Source organism: Tursiops truncatus, chromosome 1, assembly GCF_011762595.2.
Source record: "Tursiops truncatus isolate mTurTru1 chromosome 1, mTurTru1.mat.Y, whole genome shotgun sequence".
Classification (NCBI taxonomy): domain Eukaryota; kingdom Metazoa; phylum Chordata; class Mammalia; order Artiodactyla; family Delphinidae; genus Tursiops; species Tursiops truncatus.
In genome coordinates, this window is record NC_047034.1 from 161648136 (window position 1) to 161667161 (window position 19026).

The following is a 19026-nucleotide window of genomic DNA, read 5'->3' on the forward strand; positions in this document are numbered from 1 at the left end:
AGGAGCACCTCAATACATAAGGCAACTGCTAACATCTATAAAAAAGGAAATCGACAGTAACACAATAATAGTTGGGGACTTTAACACCTCACACCAATGGACAGATCATCCAAACACAAAATTAATAAGGAAACACAAGCTTTAAATGACACCATAGACCAGATAGATTTAATTGATATTTATAGGACATTCCATTCAAAAACAGCAGATTACACTTTCTTCTCAAGTGCACATGGAACATTCTTCAGGATAGATCCCACCTTGCATCACAAATCAAGCCTCGGTAAATTTAAGAAAACTGAAATCATATCAAGCATCTTTTTGGACCACAATGCTATGAGATTAGAAATTAATTACAGGGAAAAAAACACAAACACATGGAGGCTAAACAATACGTTACTAAATAACCAAAAGATCACTGAAGAAATCAAAGAGGAAATCAAAAAATATCTAGAGACAAATTACAACGAAAACACGATGATCCAAAACCAATGGGATGCAGCAAAAGCAGTTCTAAGAGGGAAGTTTATAGCAATACAAGCCTACCTCAAGAAACAAGAAAAATCTCAAATGAACAATCTAACCTTACAGCTAAAGGAACTAGAGAAAGAAGAATAAACAAAACCCAAAGTTAGTAGAAGGAAAGAAATCATAAAGATCAGAGCAGAGGGCTTCCCTGGTGGCGTAGTGGTTGAGAGTCCGCCTGCCGATGCAGGGGACACGGGTTCATGCCCCGGTCTGGGAAGATCCCACATGCCGTGGAGTGGCTAGGCCCGTGAGCCATGGCCACTGAGCCTGCGCGTCTGGAGCCTGTGCTCCGCAACGGGAGATGCCACAACAGTGAGAGGCCCGCGTACCGCAAAAAAAAAAAAAAAAAAAAAAAAAAAAAAAAAGATCAGAGCAGAAATAAATGAAATAGAAACGAAGAAAACAACAGCAAAATGAATAAAACTAAAGGCTGGTTCGTTGAGAAGATAAACAAAATTGATAAACCTTTAGCCAGATTCATCAAGAAAAACAGGGAGAGGACTCAAGTCAATAAAATTAGAAATGAAAAAGGAGAAGTTACAACAGACACCGCAGAAATACAAAGCATCCTAAGAGACTACTACAAGCAACTCTATGCCAATAGAATGGACAACCTGGAAGAAATGGACAAATTCTTAGAAAGGTATAACTTTCCAAGACTGAACCAGGAAGAAACAGAAAATATGAACAGACCAATCACAAGTAATGAAATTGAAACTGTGATTAAAAATCTTCCAACAAACAAAAGTCCAGGACCAGATGGCTTCACAGCTGAATTCTATCAAACATTTAGAGAAGAGCTAACACTCATCCTTCTCAAACTCTTCCAAAAAATTGCAGAGGAAGGAACACTCCCAAACTCATTCTATGAGGCCGCCATCACCCTGATACCAAAACCAGACAAAGATACTACAAAAAAAGAAAATTACAGACCAATATCACTGATGAGTATAGACGCAAAAATCCTCAGCAAAATACTAGCAAACAGAATCCAACAACACATTAAAAGGATCATACACCATGATCAAGTGGGATTTATCCCAGGGATGCAAGGATTCTTCAATATACACAAATCAATCAATGTGATACACCATATTAACAAATTGAACAAGAAAAACCATATAATCATCTCAGTAGATGCAAAAAAACCGTCTGACAAAATTCAACTCCCATTTATGATAAAAACTCTCCAGAAAGTGGGCATAGGGGAAACCTACCTCAACATAATAAAGGCCATATACGACAAACCCACAGCAAACATCATTCTCAATGGTGAAAAACTGAAAGCACTTCCTCTAAGATCAGGAACAAGACAAGGATGTCCACTCTCACCACTATTATTCAGCATAGTTTTGGAAGTCCCAGCCACGGCAATCAGAGAAGAAAAAGAAATAAAAGGAATACAAATTGGAAAAGAAGAAGTCAAACTGTCACTGTTTGCAGATGACATGATATTATACATAGAGAATCCTAAAGATGCCACCAGAAAACTACTAATCAATGAATTTGTAAAGTTGCAGGATACAAAATTAATGCACAGAAATCTCTTGCATTCCTATATACTCACAACAAAAGATCAAAAAGAGAAATTAAGGAAACAATCCCATTCACCATTGCAACAAAAAGAATAAAATACCTAGGAATAAACCTACCTAAGGAGGTGAAAGACCTGTACTCAGAAAACTATAAGACACTGATGAAAGAAATCAAAGATGATACAAACAGATGGAAAGATATACCATGTTCTTGGATTGGAAGAATCAATATTGTGAAAATGACTATACTACCCAGAGCAATCTACAGATTCAATGCAATCCCTATCAAATTACCAGTGGCATTTTTTACAGAACTAGAACAAAAAATCTTAAAATTTGTATGGAGACACAAAGACCCCAAATAGCCCAAGCAGTCTTGAGGGAAAAAAACGGAGCTGGAGGAATCAGACTCCCTGACTTCAGACTATACTACAAAGCTACAGTAATCAAGACAATATGGTACTGGCACAAAAACAGAAATATAGATCAACGGAACAGGATAGAAAGCCCAGAGATTAACCCACACACCTATGATCAACTAATCTATGACAAAGGAGGCAAGGATATACAATGGAGAAAAGACAATCTCTTCAATAAGTGGTGCTGGGAAAACTGCACAGCTACATGTAAAAGAATGAAACTAGAACACTCCCTAACACCATACACAAAAATAAGCTCAAAATGGATTAGAGGGCTTCCCTGGTGGCACAGTGGTTGACAGTCCACCTGCCGAGGCAGGGGACACGGGTTCATGCCCCGGTCCGGGAAGATCCCACATGCTGCGGAGCGGCTGCACTTGTGAGCCATGGCCGCTGAGCCTGTGCGTCCGGAGCCTGTGCTCCGCAACGGGAGAGGCCACAACAGTGAGAGGCCCGGGTATCGCAAAAAAAAAAAAAAAAAAAAAATGGACTAGAGACCTAAACATAAGACTGGACATTATAAAACTCTTAGAGGAAAACATAGGAAGAACACTCTTTGACATAAATCACAGCAAGATCTTTTTTGATCCACCTCCTAGAGTTACGGAAATAAAACCAAAAATAAACAAATGGGACCTAATGAAATTTAAAAGCTTTTGCAAAGCAAACTACAAACAAGACGAAAAGACAACCCTCAGAATGGGAGAAAATATTTGCAAACGAATCAATGGACAAAGGATTAATCTCCAAAATATATAAACAGCTCATGCAGCTCAATGTTAAAAAAACAAACAGCCGAATCAGAAAATGGGCAGAAGACCTAAATAGACATTTCTCCAAAGAAGACATACAGATGGCCAAGAAGCACATGAAAAGCTGCTCAACATCACTAATCATTAGAGAAATGCAAATCAAAACTACAATGAGGTATCACCTCACACCAGTTAGAATGGGTATCATCAGAAAATCTACAAACAACAAATGCTGGAGACGGTGTGGAGAAAAGGGAACCCTCTTGCACTGTTGGTGGGAATGTAAATTGATACCGCCACTATGGAGAAAGGTATGGAGGTTCCTTAAAAAACTAAACATAGAATTACCATATGACCCAGCAATCCCACTACTGGGCATATACCCTGAGAAAACCATAATTCAAAAAGACACATGCACCCCAATGTTCACTGCAGCACTATTTACAATAGCCAGGTCATGGAAGCAACCTAAATTCCCATCGACAGATGAATGGATAAAGATGTGGTACATATACGCTATGGAATATTACTCAGCCATAAAAAGGAAGGAAATTGGGTCATTTGCAGACACGTGGATGGATCTAGAGACTGTCATACAGAATGCAGTAAGTCACAAAGAGAAAAACAAGTATCAGATATTAACGCATATATGTGGAACCTAGAAAAATGGTACAGATGAACCGGTTTGCAGGGCAGATATAGAGACACAGATGTAGAGAACAAACTATGGACACCAAGGGGGGAAAGTGGTGGGCGGAGTGGTGGTGGGGGGATGAATTGGGAGGTTGGGATTGACATGTATACACTAATATGTATAAAATACAGAATAAGACCCTGCTGTATAACAAAATAAATAAAATAAAATTCAAAAAAAAAAAAGAAAGTCCCCAGGAGGGAAGGGAGGAGAGAGGCTCATCTGTCAACAAACATTTGCTGAGCTCCTGCCTCATGTCAGGCACAGAGCTGGTAGACTTCACCCAGGAACTCCTTACTGGAGGATCCCCCTTACATAGGGAGCTGAGCCTCGGCTTAAGTGCGTTCATTTTTCCCAGGGGAAAGGGGCCACATCTTCCACCAGATGTTACAACCACAGCTTTATGGAAATAATAGGGTATTAGTAATCCTCACCACAAGCCTCTTATCTTCACCTTACAGGTAAGGGAAACAAGGCCCATGGGGATTGGGTGGGTGGCCCAAGGGTACCCAACTAGGAAGTTGCCAAGCTGAACACTATTCCTGCTCTTGGGATGTTTTCGCCAACAGGAGCATGTAGAACTCCTAGTTCATCTTTCCAGACTCCATTCTGATGCCCTTTTTGGGTGAAACCATCGCTGCCTTCTCCACCCCACCCAGTGCTCCTTGGTCTTGCACTCCAGACCTTTTGAGACCCAGCCCCTGCAGGAATATCTTGCTCTTCCCCTCCTTGTACCCTGTGCTCCAACCAAACACCGTGGTACCCCTGATGATAACACTCAACTACACCTTCATGCTTTTGCATGTGCTGTGTTCCCTGCCAGGATCACCCTAACCCCGCCCATCCTCAGTCTGCCTGGATAACTCCATTGTTCCTTCAAAACCCGGGCCAAGAGTAACCTCGGCTGGAAAGCCATACCTAACCCTCCTGCGCAGCCTTGGGTGAACCTCCGAGTTCCCCTCCACACTCCGTACACTCAGCTTCTGCTGGGGCACCCAAGTCACACTTGGTTGGCGCACCTCTGTTAATATCCGCCAGCAGCGCCCCGGATCCACGGGCACACTTCAGGGATCGCCCTGGATCGTAAGTGTGGCCCCACATGGGCCTCCCCAGGGAGACCGCGAGCTCCGCCAAGGCCACACGGGGCCCTCTCACCATGTTCCCCAGCCTTGCACACGCGGCACGGAGTGGACAGCCAGTAAATAATCTGTTGACAGACGAGTTGGTGCGGAGTTCCCGGCACACCTCTCCAACCGGTCAACAGTCATCGTGACGGTGCCTGTTGACGCTGAGATTTCGCTCTCCGCGTAGACCCTCAGCAGCCTACCCTCCTAAAAGCAGACCCTCGCCGGACAGGGTTCCGCCCCACTCTGCAAACCGCATTCTCCAAACCAGTGCTAGACTTAATCACTTTCCCGCTCCGGAAACGCGGCCCCGCCGGAGCTGCCGCCTCGGCCCGGGAGGCGCGCTGGTCGGCGCACCGCTGGCGGGAGGTCACCGCGGCCGCGCGCAACCTGGCCGGCCGCGCTAGGGCCGTTTGAATCTCCCGCCCCCGCGGGCGGCGCGGGCCAGGCGTGCGAGGCGCGGCTGCAGAGGGGCCGCGCGGCCCTCGCTCGGGCGAGGCGGGGCCCGGCAGGCTCCGGGGGGCCCCGCGGGGCCGGAGACTCGCGCGCCCGCACCTCTCAGCCACTCGGCTTCACGTGGCGCCGGCGCCGCGCGACACGGGCGCGCGCAAGCAACGGGCCCGACCCGCCGCCGACCGCCGGTGCCCGCGCGCCGCCCTCCGCCCCGACCCTCCGCGCGTGACGGGCGCGACCTACCTCGCTGCAGGTCGGCCACAAGGAACTCCTCCGCTCCCCGGCCCGGCCGCGAACTGCCCCAGAGCATGCGCTCTACAGGCCTCCGGCCCCGACCCCGGGCCAGAAAAGAAAACAAAGAGCCCGGCGGCCCCTGGCGGCCGCCCCGGGAAGTGCGAGTGGCGCGCTCTGGCTAAGGCGCTCCTAACCAGGCTCTCTCCGCCCTGGCAAGGGTACAGTGGGTGTGTATTTTGAAGACCCCAAATTGGGACAAGAGGACTGACAACCAGAAAGACTACTTGAAATCAAGGTTTGTTTGGGAGAATCTAGTGTGGAAGGGACTGTACGGACAAAAGAGATTCGGATCCTCCCTGCTCTCAAGAGGCTCTCCATCAGAGAAAGATGAGAAATAGGACTATCAGCAACTACTCAGGGTGTGACAACGGTACGCACAAGGTTATCTGGCTCAGCCGGGGCTTAACAAAGGCTTTCCAGGTTAAGCCTAAAACGGCCGGGCATCCTAGGAGAAGCATCCCGTGCACTGACAGGGAGCGATGGGAGCCTGTGGTGGTTGTGGGAAACTGCCAAGGTCTGACTGGGGCAGAGGGTGCCATGCGGAGGAACTGGAGAGGGAGAGACAGACCATGGATTCAGGGTATTGTCTAAGGAGGCAGCCTCTTCCCTGGGGAAATGGGGAACTATGGAACGGATTTAAGCACGTGAGTGACAGAAGCAGAGTTTTGTTTTAGAACAAAATGGAGAATGCAGAGAATGGACTTGGGGGAAGGGGAAACCAAGGGTGGGGGAGGGAGGCCAGACAAAAAAGATGAGGGTGTGAACTGAGGTTGGGAGCTAGTGATGGAAAACAGGCGCCAAGCCGACTACCCTGTCTTGTTAACACACTCCACTCCTTCTTCAGGACAGGATACAAACAGTTCTTCAGGATTTCAAGTTCCCTGTGGTGACCTTTCAGGGCTTTTGATTGTGTCTGGGGGTTTCCCAGGTCAAAGGCGTGACCTCTGCAGAAGGATATTTTCTCCATTTCATGTTGATTCTGACTCTGAAGGTCATTCTATCATACCTGAACTCTAGATAGACACTTTTTTTTTTTTTTTTTTTTTTGCGGTACGCGGGCCTCTCACTGTTGTGGCCTCTCCCGTTGCAGAGCACAGGCTCCGGCCGCTCCGCGGCATGTGGGATCTCCCCGGACCGCGGCACGAACCCGTGTCCCCTGCATCGGCAGGCGGACTCTCAACCACTGCGCCACCAGGGAAGCCCTAGATAGACACTTTTGATGAGTGTTTACCAACTGAGTTTCTTCTACACAGAGCCCACCCCAAAGCACTCCCCATCTTTAAGGTTTCTCACCTCCTCAAGTTTACTTCTGCCTCCATCAGGGACTCCTCTTTTGGATGTTACACTGTGAAATTCCTCCAAGTTTTAACCCTGGGATCTCTGATCTGTCTCTGCTGTCTTCCTCCAAGATCTTACTCATTCACATGGCTTGATGTAATTATAAAAATAACTATCATCACGTATTTTGTAAAACCTCTTACTTCAACTACAGAAACACATCCGTCCATTACTTCATTGGTTCCTCACAAAACCCTTGACAGTTGGAAAATGAAAAAAAATGAGGTTCAAAGAGGTTAAGCAAGTTTTCTCTGGGGTCATCATACAAGTGGTAGAAGGAGATCAGAAATCTTCTTTAGGGCCGAGCCATCGCCTTTTAACTGAGAGGGCAGCCCACCTGGTCTGGTTCTGACCTCTACCCTAAGTTTTAGTCCTACGGCTCTACCCAGAAGACTCAATATTCCAAATAAAACTCATTTTCCTTGGATCTAGACCCCCCCCCCACCACCACCCCCTTCATCCTTCAAGCCAAGGTTAAGGTTCTCCGAGAAGTACAGATTCAAACTTTCACATCTTTTCTGATTCTTCCCTCTCCTCTCCATCTTTTATTTCTGCCCCTCTGGTCTAAAGCACCACCCACCTGGCCTCTGCTCCCACCCCTCATCCTTTCCCCCTTCATTTCATTCCACCAAGATCCCAAGGTTAATCTCCCTAAATCATGGCTGTGAGACTTTGCCCTGCTTAAAAATCTTTAAAGACTCAGATATTTCTTCAGTGCTGTGCTAGGAGCACCAGGTGGCAAATGCCCCAAGCTGTTGGTTTCCTATTTCCCCTTTGGCGTCTGCACTGAACTCTGAGCATGCCCATGCTCATTCCTCCTTTCTTACCTTTCTCACCTCTCTTACCAGGTGCCTTCTCTCCTGCCTAGCTGAATTCTTGATATGTATATTTTAAGGATCAATTCAGTTGCCATCTCCATGAAGCCTTCCTAAGCCCTAATTATCTTTTCCTTCTTTGAATGCAAATATTCATTTTTTTCACACTCTATTATTGTTGTATTTTATTTATTGAACACAAACCATAGTAAGGAGAACAATCAATTGAATCCAACCCAGAAATGACACAGATGATAGAACTAGAAGTAAACGATATTAAAAGTTATTATTACTGTGTGGCAGGGCTTTCCTGGTGGTGCAGTGGTTAAGAATCCGCCTGCCAATGCAGGGAACGTGGGTTCGATCCCTGGTCCGGGAAGATCCCACATGCCGCAGAGCAACTAAGCCCATGAGCCACAACTACTGAGCCCACATGCCACAACTACTGAAGCCTGGGAGCCTAGAGCCCGTGCTCCGCAAAAAGAGAAGCCACTGCAATGAGAATCCCGCGCACTGCAACGAAGAGTAGCCCCCGCTGGCCGCAACTAGAGAAAGCCTGTGCACAGCAACGAAGACCCAACGCAGCCAAAAATAAATAAATAAATAAAAGAACTAAAAACATTAAAAAAAAAAGACTTACATTAAAAAAAAAAAAAACTGTATGGCATATGTCCAAAAGCTAAGTGGAGACATGGAAGATATAAAAAGACCCAAAGTGAGTTTCTCTCTCGACAATATCTAAGATTATAAATACACTGGATAGCATTAACAATAGATTAGATACTGGAAAAGCAATGATTAGTGAACTTGATGCACAGCAAAAGAAACTATCCAAAATGAAACATAGAAAAAAAATTTTTAAGTGAAAATAGTATTAGTGAACTATGGAATAACTTTAATAAGTAGCCTACTCTACAGGTAATTGGAGACCCTGAAAATAAGGAGGAACTGGGGACATAAAATACATGAAGAAATAATGGCTAAAAAATGTTCAAACTATAAACCTATAAACTATAAACCTACAGATCTGTGATTAAAAATAAATGTGGTCTTGGGACTCCCCTGGTGGTCCAGTGGCTAAGACTCCACACTTCCAATGTAGGGGGCCCGGGCTCGATCCCCAGATAGGGAAATAGACCCACATGCGTGCCGCAACTAAGAGTTTGCACGCTGCAGCTAAAGATCCCACATGCCACAGCTAAGACCCGATGTAGCCAAATAAATAAACACACCAAAAAAAGCTTTAAAAAAAGTAAAATAAATGTGGTCTGAACGCTCCAAATGAAAGGCAGAGATTGTCATAATAAATAGAAAAAGGAAGATCCAACCACACACTGCCTACAAGATATACACGTTAAACATAAATACAGTTGACCCTTGAACAACTCAGGTTTGAACTATGCAGGTCCACTTATACTCAGATTTTTTTCAATAAATACGTACTATGTACTACAGTCCTACACGATCTAAGGTTGGTTAAATCCATGGTTGCAGAATCACAGATACGGAGGGCCAACTGTGAAGTTATAGGGGATTTTCAGTAGCACTCCCATGTTGTTCAAGATTAAAAGTAAAAAGATAGAAAAAATAGATTAAAAGTAAAAAGACAGAAAAAGACATACTCTGGTAACACTAGTCAAAAGAAAGCTGGAGCAGCTATATTAATAGCAAAGTAGATTTCAGAGCAAAGAGTATTATTGAAATAAAGAAGGTAATTTCACAATGGTAAAGGAGTCAATCAAAATGCACAATCCTCAGTATATGCAACGAATAACAGAGCTTCAAAATACGTGAAGTAGGGCTTCCCTGGTGGCGCAGTGGTTGAGAGTCCGCCTGCCGATGTAGGGGACACGGGTTCGTACCCTGGTCCGGGAAAATCCCACATGCCGCGGAGCGGCTGGGCCCGTGAGCCATGGCCGCTGAGCCTGTGCTCCGCAACGGGAGAAGCCACAACAGTGAGAGGCCCGCGTACCGCAAAAAAAAAAAAAAAAAAAAAAAAAAAAAAAAATACGTGAAGTAAAAACTGATAGAACTTCTAGAAGAAACAGACAAATCGACAACTATAGCTGGAGATTTCAATTACCCACTCTCAATATTACTGATAGGACAGGTAGGAAGAAAACCAGCAAGGATCGAATAGACTTGAACAACACTTTCAATCAATTTGAACTGATTGACATTTATGGAACACTTAACCATTCTTCACACTCCACCTTGATTTTTTCGGACAACAGTAACATACTCATGCCTTTTTTTTTTTTTTTTTTTTGCGGTACGCGGGCCTCTCACTGCCGTGGCCTCTCCCGTTGCGGAGCACAGGCTCCGGACGCGCAGGCCCAGGGGCCATGGCTCACGGGCCCAGCCGCTCCATGGCATGTGGGATCCTCCCAGACCGGGGCATGAACCCGTGTCCCCAGCATCGGCAGGCGGACTCTCAACCACTGCGCCACCAGGGAAGCCCCATACTCGTGCCTTTTAAGTGCACATGAAACATTTCCCAAGATAGGCTATACTAGGTTATAGAAAAAGTCTTGTTAAATTTAAGATGATTCAATCATACAAACTAAACATATACTTAGGCCACAATGGAATGAAAGTAGAAACAAATAACAGAAAGATCTTTGGAAAACTCCCAAATATTTAAAAACACACTTTTGGGAATTCCCTGGCAGTCCACTGGTTAGGACTCAGCACTTTCACTGCTGTGGCCTGGGTTCAATACCTGGTCGGGGAACTAAGATCCTGCAAGTCGCCTGGCGTGGCCTAAATAAATAAATATAAAAACAATAAAAACACACTTTTACATAGTCCACAGGTCAAAGAAGAAATCAAAAGGTAATTTCAAAGTATTTTGAACTGAATTAAAATGAAAACATAACATAGCAGAACTTCTGGAATATTTTTGTTTGTTTGTTTTGTTTTTTACTTGTGGAATATTGTTAGAGGAGTATTTGGGAGAAACTAATAGCACTAAATGCCTAAACTAGAAATGAAGAAAATGTCTCAAATTAATCAGCTTCTGCCTTAGGGAACTAGGAAAAAAAGAGCAAACTAAACCCCAAATAAACAAAAGAACATAATAAAGATCAAAACAGAAATCAATGAAATAGAACACAGAAGAATAATAAAGTCATCAACCAGCATTTGCTATGTGCCAGGCCAGTACTAGGTCCTGAGCATACATATATGGTTCCATTCTTTAAGGATAACTCAACTAGTAGGTTAGATGGACATCAACTAAAAAATAAGCACATCAGAATGCTAATAACGTTACCATGATGGAATGCTCAAGGTGCCCACCTTACCTCTGAGAGAAGCCATTATGGGTGCTTAGGGAAGGGGAGGTGAGAATGGTGGCTGAGTTCAGGCTCTAAAGGTACAGACCTTCATCTAAAGATGTGTGACCTTGGGCAAATAATCTAACCTTGATTGTCTTCCTTTTCTATAACATGGATATAAAAAATGTCCCTGCCCTGCATAGGGCTGTTGTAAGGATTAAAGAATGCCTAGCACATAGTAAATCCTCATCAAATGTCAGATACCATCATAAAGACACAGGTTCTGTGACTTCCCTGGCTGTCTAGTGGTTAAGACTCCACTGCAGGGGCCCAGATTTGATTCCTGGTTGGTTGGGGAACTAAGATCCCATCCATCAGAGGGAAAGACATGCATAAAGACAGAAAATGGTGAAAGACAGAAGCAACAGCCAGGAAGGGCTCCCGCTCCCCAAGAAACTGCACTCATGTCTTAGTATTATCCAGAGCCAAGCAGACATAGGCACATAGTAGGTTTATAATTTGTTACAACTGAAACCGAGTTTTTATGGTGTAGTGGGTACTAATTAGCTGAATACAAAGTGTAAATAGCTAATTTTCTCAAGGCATGGTATGATGTGGGTTGAGCACAGGCTCTGCAGTCAATTGCCTTGCTCAGATGCACGTTCTGCCACTTACTGGCTATATAACTCGTGCAAGTTCCTCAACTCCAACTTCAGTCTCCTCTGCAAAATGGGCACAAAGGGTACCTACTTTACAGGGGTACATAGAATATTAGATGAAATAATGTACGTATCTTACCACGCTGCCTTGTTCAAAGGTAACAGTATATCATGATACGGTTTTGGGGTTCAAATCCTGGTTCTATTACTAGTTCGGTGATCTTGGGCAATACTAATCCCTCCATCTTCTCCCCTTTTCTCTCCCAAATAGGTAGGGTTCTGAGTGAGATAAGCCTGGTTTAGTAGATCATTTATCTGTGGTGGCAGACTTTATCAAACAAAACTTTAATGGATACTATATCCCTAGTTGTTTGCTTTTAAGTCAGAGAATTTTCTCACAAGCTCACTGTACTTATAAGACTGTAAGTTTTTTTTTTTTTTTTTTTTGCGGTACGCAGGCCTCTCACTGTTGTGGCCTCTCCCGCTGCGGAGCACAGGCTCCGGACGTGCAGGCTCAGCGGCCATGGGTCACGGGCCCAGCCACTCTGCAGCATGTGGGATCTTCCCAGACCGGGGCACGGAGACGTGTCCCCTGCATCGGCAGGCGGACTCTCAACCACTGTGCCACCAGGGAAGCCCGAGACTGTAAGCTTTTTTACAAATATTAACTCTAAATTCTCACTGCAACTCCAAGAGGTACTTTTATTGTCCCCATTCTATGCATAAGGAAACTGAGGCAGAGAGGTTAAGTAGCTTGCCCAAGGTCACAGGGACAGGTGGTATCAGGATTCAAACCCAGGCAGTCTCACTTTAGCAACTACTGCTATGACTATTGAGGCCTACATGTAGAAAAAAGCCAGAATAACCTGTTCGTAAAGTCTACAGGTACGTATGTTGCAACCTGAAGTTCGGCAAAGGGTGTGACCTAGAATACTTGCTGACAGCTTTGCTTCAGCTACACTTGGGACACCAGAAATGGATGTATGCCCCACCTAGCACCCAGTCCTACCCTGAGAATTTACACCAAAAACATTGTTCAGACTTTACTGTGCATCTACCATCCAAAGACTGTTTATGTGGGAATGCCAAGATGTGCGCTGGACACAGGGCTAACCCTGGGGATACAGGACCAGTCCACTTCCTAGTTGTAGATTTGGGCAATTATTTAGCCTTTCTCCTCCTGGGTTTTCCTATCAAAGCAGACAGATTAATACCCACTTCAGGGCTGTGATTAACACATGCCAAGTGCTTAGAAGAGCCCGGCACAGGTAAGCACTAAAAGTGTTGCTACTTGCTCAGGTAAAGCAACTGAGGTTCTCCAATAATCATAGCCACAAACTAGCTCCTATTCTTTACCCTCTCGTCCCTTAACGCTGTAAAACCGCACATCTGGATATTCCATGTGTTCGGGCCACAACCCACCAAACCCCCAAATCCCCCCCTTAAACCTGACCCCAATGGATTCTAAATGGGTTATTTTACCTCCCCATCTTGTAAAATTCACTTAATAGCCCCACCCAAGATCTAAGACTCTACCTTCTAGATGGTTCCCCGCTAGTCCCCAACCTTCAGTCTTATGACTTCCCTATAATGCTGGCAGCCTGTACACAGGCTTGACAAAGTCCTACTGTGACTCAAGCATAGCTCTTTGACACAGAAGCAGAGGATTAACTACCCCAACAGCTGCTTTTAACTTTTTAACATCTGCACCAAATCCTGTACAATGGTTAGGTCTCATCAGCATGAAGACCTCTCATTCAACACCCATGTCCTAATGTATAAGTCTCTAAGACCATACCTTAAGTTACCTATTTACAATTGGTTAGGATACATGCATTTTCCCAAGTAGTAGTACACAAATGCCAGGGCCTTTAATTAGTGCAGAATCAATCAGGTATTAACTGCTTGAACAAGCAGCTTCATTTATAGAATACTCATTTAGCAGTCATATTTGCATAGAAAAAACCACATAGGGAATTCCCTGGTGTTTTCACTGAAGGGGGACCAGGTCTGATCCCTGGTTGGGGGACTTAAGATCCTGCAAGCCACATGGTGCGGCCAAAAAAAGGAACCACACAATTATGTATATAGTCACCTTTATTGTAATTCACCCGAGTACATTAGAAACTGACATGGATCTCTTTATTAAGACATGTAGATTCTCATGGGCATCTGCTTTCCACTTTTAAGAAAATCCAGTTTACTTGAGAATGGCCAAGATCTTAGTATCAGTACATCACGTTTCCACCTCACAGGAAACCTGCAAGGGTCTCTTGGGACTCCCAGGTCACTATACTGTCCACAGACCTGCCCACACAAGTGTCTTCTGGAATTCCTTCTAAATTTCAAAAGGCACCTGGTTAACAGAACACTATTACTCTGCTGGTTTTTAAGGTGCAATTCCAGGGTTAAACATTGTGCTGAAACTTAACATTTTCAAATTGCCCAGGCTGATCTTCCAAAAATAGTGTATTACTCACTTTACTAATCTCCCTGCCAAATAAAGGCCCCCAAAGCATTGTTAACTGCACAAGTCAGGTAAGGCTCCTCTTCTCTCCTGAATGAAAGGACAAAAAAAGAATTAGATTCATACATAACAATCTTATTTCACTTTTAAATTTTGGTATACTAGATGTCTCTCTGCATGGTTTGTCTCCTCAGTCATCGTCCATAGGACTCTGAGAAGCTGTAGGAATATGCAGGCGCAGACTCAAGGCCCAGCTTCATCTCCAACGTTGTGGAAAGGGACTGTACATCATGGGGCAGAGCCCTATGCTCCCATAGGCCACCAGGACAGAGCCCGGGGAGAGTGACCTCCCGGGGTGTCCACATTGGAATGTCTGACTGAACAGTTACTGTAAGTTCCCATACGGACAAGTTTCGTTCTGAGAGCGGACAAAGTACAACAAAGTTAGCCTAGGTACCCAATTAACAGGATCGACTATATAGTACTGTACTGTAATAGGTTTATAATACTTTTCACACAAATACATAAAAAACAAACACAAAGAAATAAAGTAAACATTTTAAATCTTACAGTACCTTGAAAAGTACAACAGCTAGCATACAGGGGCTGGCCTCGAGTGAACAGGCCATGAGTTACTGACTGGAGGGAGAGGAGGTGGGAGATGGCAGAGCTGAAGGATCATTAGCAACAGGAGATGGAGGGCAAGCTGCAATTTCACTCATGCCTGACACTGATGGCACAGGTTCTGGTTCCTTGCTGGATTCAACTCTATCTACCCTCCTGAAAAAATGATCCAGTGATATCTGGGTACTAGCTCTTCTTCTCATCAGATGACACAGTAGCACTGCATTGCATTCTGAATGGTTGCTGCAACTTTCGTGTACCATTCTATGTCCGGGTCCTCTGCCTCAAAAACCAACAGTGCCTCCTCAAATAAAGAAAACCCCCTTACCACTTCCTGCATCATGAATCTCTTTCATTCTTCAGCAGTACCACCTATGTCACTGCTGCTTTTATGCTTGTTTCCAGACATCCTGGGCTTAAAATACAGATACTGTCCTACTGTACTCCATACAGTACTGTAAAGTATACTAAAACACAACCACTTGTAGAGGACGCACGTGTGTGACAATGTACACCAGACACCTGAATTAACTTACGTGATTGGACATGTTCGCATCTTAAGGTTTATATGTAAAGGACTTACTGTACCCCTGTTTTCAAGACATTTCATTTCCCCTCAATCCCATACTACATGTACACCTGAGGGAAGTTCAAGTCCACCAGGATTAGCAACTGTTTCTAATAACTTCAAAAAGTTATGCTTTATCTATCGTAGTTACTGTCATTGTAGACATATGCTGGCGCAACTTAACCCCCCACATCACAGAAAGGAACTGTACAAGAGACCAAACCCTTAGTTCCCCTGGAAAGATCAAGAGGGTACACACATTACATGGCTCACGTGACAGCTTTGCTGTCTTTGGATAAGTCATTCAAAATTGTTCCATTTGCAAAACAGAAATCTCTCCTCTATCGTGAGTATTAAAGATGTGAAGATAAACTTTAAAAAGCCATCTTCCTGGAATATGAGCATACATCTAAGAAACTGTCAACATGCCTACAAAAAAAAGTAGCAAAATCTCTAGATGCATTGAACGGCAGCATCTTCATGAAATGGAACTGAGCTCAAAATGATCAAATGTCTTATGCAAAATGTTGGCAGGCAAACACTGATAAGCCAAAAGGAATTCGTAGATTTACTTACCCCGAATCAAATTATTTGGAATCCCAAACAAATGCTGCAAAACAAAGCAGGTAAGAGCTTTAATCCAGCAGTACACCGAAACTGATTAAAACCAATTTTTCATTCACTTCGGATCAACCTAGATTCAGATATGCTGCTCTAGAGAGCTGTTTCCTGCATGGTTTGTCTCCTCAGTCATTGTCCACAGGACTCTGAGAAGCTGTAGGAATATGCAGGCGCAGACTCAAGGCCCAGCTTCATCTCCAACGTTGTGGAAAGGGACTGTACATCATGGGGCAGAGCCCTATGCTCCCATACGCCACCAGGACAGAGCCCGGGGAGAGTGACCTCCCGGGGTATCCACGTTGGTCACTATACTTTAGAAATTAACTTCACCAAGTTGACAGCTACTTCGCAGGAGTATCTATAAGGGAGTAGATCCCAATCACCCCAGAGTGTCAACAAGAGTTGAGCGCAAGACTAACGAGCAGACACATCAATAATCTGAATTTTCAACCAGGTACTCCAAAGACATCTAGGAACCCCAACAGGCGATTAGCTTGCTGCCGAAGAACAGCAAATAACAGCCGTTATGACGCCAGTAAAGGCTCCTACCTTTAACCTGATCGCCTGAAATAAAAAAATTGCCCCAAAAGAAAAAATAAATGGCACCAGAGTTAAGAATAACCCGAATCGGGAACAAAATGGCCTGCATTCAACTCCACTGAAGACGCTAACGCGCCTCCTAGGAAGCAGCATAATGGCCCAACAGGAAATGAGGGCGGGCGCTGCGCACTTAGCTTGTGGGCGCGGAGGGTCGCGCCCTGCAGGCCCGGGAATTCCCGCGCTAGCGACCCTTGGTTACGGCCAAGACCCGCGGCCGGCGAGGCCTCCCCCGCCCACACCCGACCCGGCCCTATTTTTGCGAGTAAGGGTAGTCAGCATGGACGCCGAAGATTCGGAATCATTCTAAATAGTATGATCCCCAAAGAAAAGGCTGAGTGGCAGACCCAGTACCAGACAAAACGCTGAAGAAGCAGGCATCTAATCACACTCACCTATCACTCAACGAGAATGACAACAGCCTTCCCCGAAAAGAACAAACGGTTCCAAGGCGTCGGTATTTATACCTTCTGAAGCCCTCGGAAGTCAAGAAATCTCTACTGCGCCTGCGCCGCGTCATGCGCAGTTAGGGAGTTAGAAATTCGCTAAGGGTGCTGGGACTCCACCGCAGGTTAAGCCCCACCCCTACCTGGCGTAGAGGCATCTCGCGATACTAGAGACTTCGCGCGGGACCTTGAAAGTGCAAGTTACAGAAAGAGAGGTTTTGAAGTATTTAGGCTGATGGGTAAGTGCTGGATCGGGTATTTACGGCTCTACGATCAGTTCACCAATCTGGAGGATAAGCCGTTAAATAAAGTAAAAAAACCTTTGGATTAATAAGTGTTCTGAATAGAAAAGGCATTTAAGCCTTGTCTGAAAAAAAAAACAGAAAAAGAAAAAGGCATCTAGAGAAATGCAGTCTCAAAAGGAATTGAATCTACCCTGTTACGTGTGAAATAAACATTTGATAAATGGCGTTGGTAAATAAGTCGGAAGTACTAAACTGTACACTTAAAAATGGTTAAACTGGTAGATTTTATGTTACGTGTATTTTAACACATATAGACACCTAATATAAAGAAGGCAAGCAAAGAATCCTGAAGATAAATGTTACATGTGAAATATTGCAAATGCGATAGAATTCCGAATAAATGTTAGATAAATTGACGTAGAGCCATCACAGCTCTGCTATAACGAGTAGAAACATTTATGGTGTTCTTCCTATAAGATTTTGTGCTGGGTGCTTTAAATACATTATTTACCATCACAGCAATTCTAAGACATTGGTATTATTACCCAGTTAAAAAAATGTTTTTTAAATAGCATGCATTTTCTTTCTTTCTTGCACTTATTTTTGGCTGTGTTGGGTCTTCCTTGCTGCGCGCAGGCTTTCTCTAGTTGTGGCGAGTGGGGGCTACTCTTCATTGCGGTGCACGGGGTTCTCACTGCGGTGGCTTCTCTTGTTGTGGAGCACGGGCTCTAGGTTCACGGGCTTCAGTAGTTGTGGCTCGTGGGCTCTAGAGCGCAGGCTTAGTAGTTTCGGTGCACAGGCTTAGTTGCTCTGCGGCATGTGGGATCTTCCCGAACCAGGACTCGAACCTGTGTCCCCTGAATTGGCAGGCAGATTCTTAACCACTGCGCAACCAGGGAAGCCCTATTACCCAGGTTTTAAGATGCGAAACAGGCCCAGAGCAGTGGTTCTCTAAGTGTAGTTGGCCAACTGTGGGGTCCCTGAGGTCAAAACTATTTCATAATAATACTTAGACTTTTTCTGCCTCCTTCACTATGTTGAGTCTACACTGATGTAAAATGAAAATGTGGGTTAAACTGCTGGTGTCTTAGTTTGCTTCAAAGCCCTGTCACCAAACTGTACTGGTGGTCACTGTATTCTTCATCAACACAAATTTAAAATTAAAAAAAACGTCAGTTTCACCGAAGGACGTCCTTGATGAAGAAGTAAAAATCATTAATTTTACTAATTCTTGCCTTTTGAGTATCTGTCTTTTATTATTTATTTGGCTGTGTTGGGTCTTCGTTGCTATGCACGGGCTTTCTCTAGTTGTGGTGAGCAGGGGCTACTCTTCGTTGTGGTGTGCGGGCTTCTCATTGCGGTGGCTTCTCTTGTTGCGGAGCACAGGCTCTAGGCGTGTGGGCTCAGTAGCTGTGGCTCACAGGCTCTAGAGCGCAGGCTCAGTAGTTGTGGCACACGGGCTTAGTTGCTCCACGGCATGTGGGATCTTCCCGGACCGGGGCTCGAACCCGTGTCCCCTGCATTGGTAGGCACATTCTTAACCACTGCGCCACCAGAGAAGTCCTGAGT

General features: G+C 44.7%; 1 protein-coding gene and 2 non-coding genes across 12 annotated transcripts in view; all 3 read right to left on the reverse strand.

Annotated features, from left to right (window-relative positions):
- The window catches only part of RCC1 (regulator of chromosome condensation 1), a 31471-nt gene extending 14188 nt beyond the window's left edge, over positions 1 to 17283 (reverse strand). For 4 of the 10 annotated variants that reach the window (XM_019938312.3, XM_019938308.3, XM_019938315.3 and 1 more), the window contains exons 1-3: positions 17162 to 17283; positions 16125 to 16158; positions 14370 to 14446 (exon numbers count right to left, since the gene is read on the reverse strand). In XM_019938312.3, coding sequence (XP_019793871.2) covers positions 14370 to 14408 — 39 coding nt within the window. In that variant the 5' untranslated portion in view covers positions 14409 to 14446; positions 16125 to 16158; positions 17162 to 17283. The other 6 variants (XM_073793320.1, XM_033839549.2, XM_019938309.3 and 3 more) reach the window with 6 other exon arrangements.
- LOC117309775 (small nucleolar RNA SNORA73 family) lies at positions 14520 to 14724 on the reverse strand. The gene has a single exon (XR_004524072.1). It is a non-coding gene; the product is annotated as a small nucleolar RNA SNORA73 family (small nucleolar RNA).
- Positions 16269 to 16472, reverse strand: LOC117309774 (small nucleolar RNA SNORA73 family). Its single transcript, XR_004524071.1, has one exon. It is a non-coding gene; the product is annotated as a small nucleolar RNA SNORA73 family (small nucleolar RNA).
- Positions 17284 to 19026: the final 1743 nt, after the last annotated feature.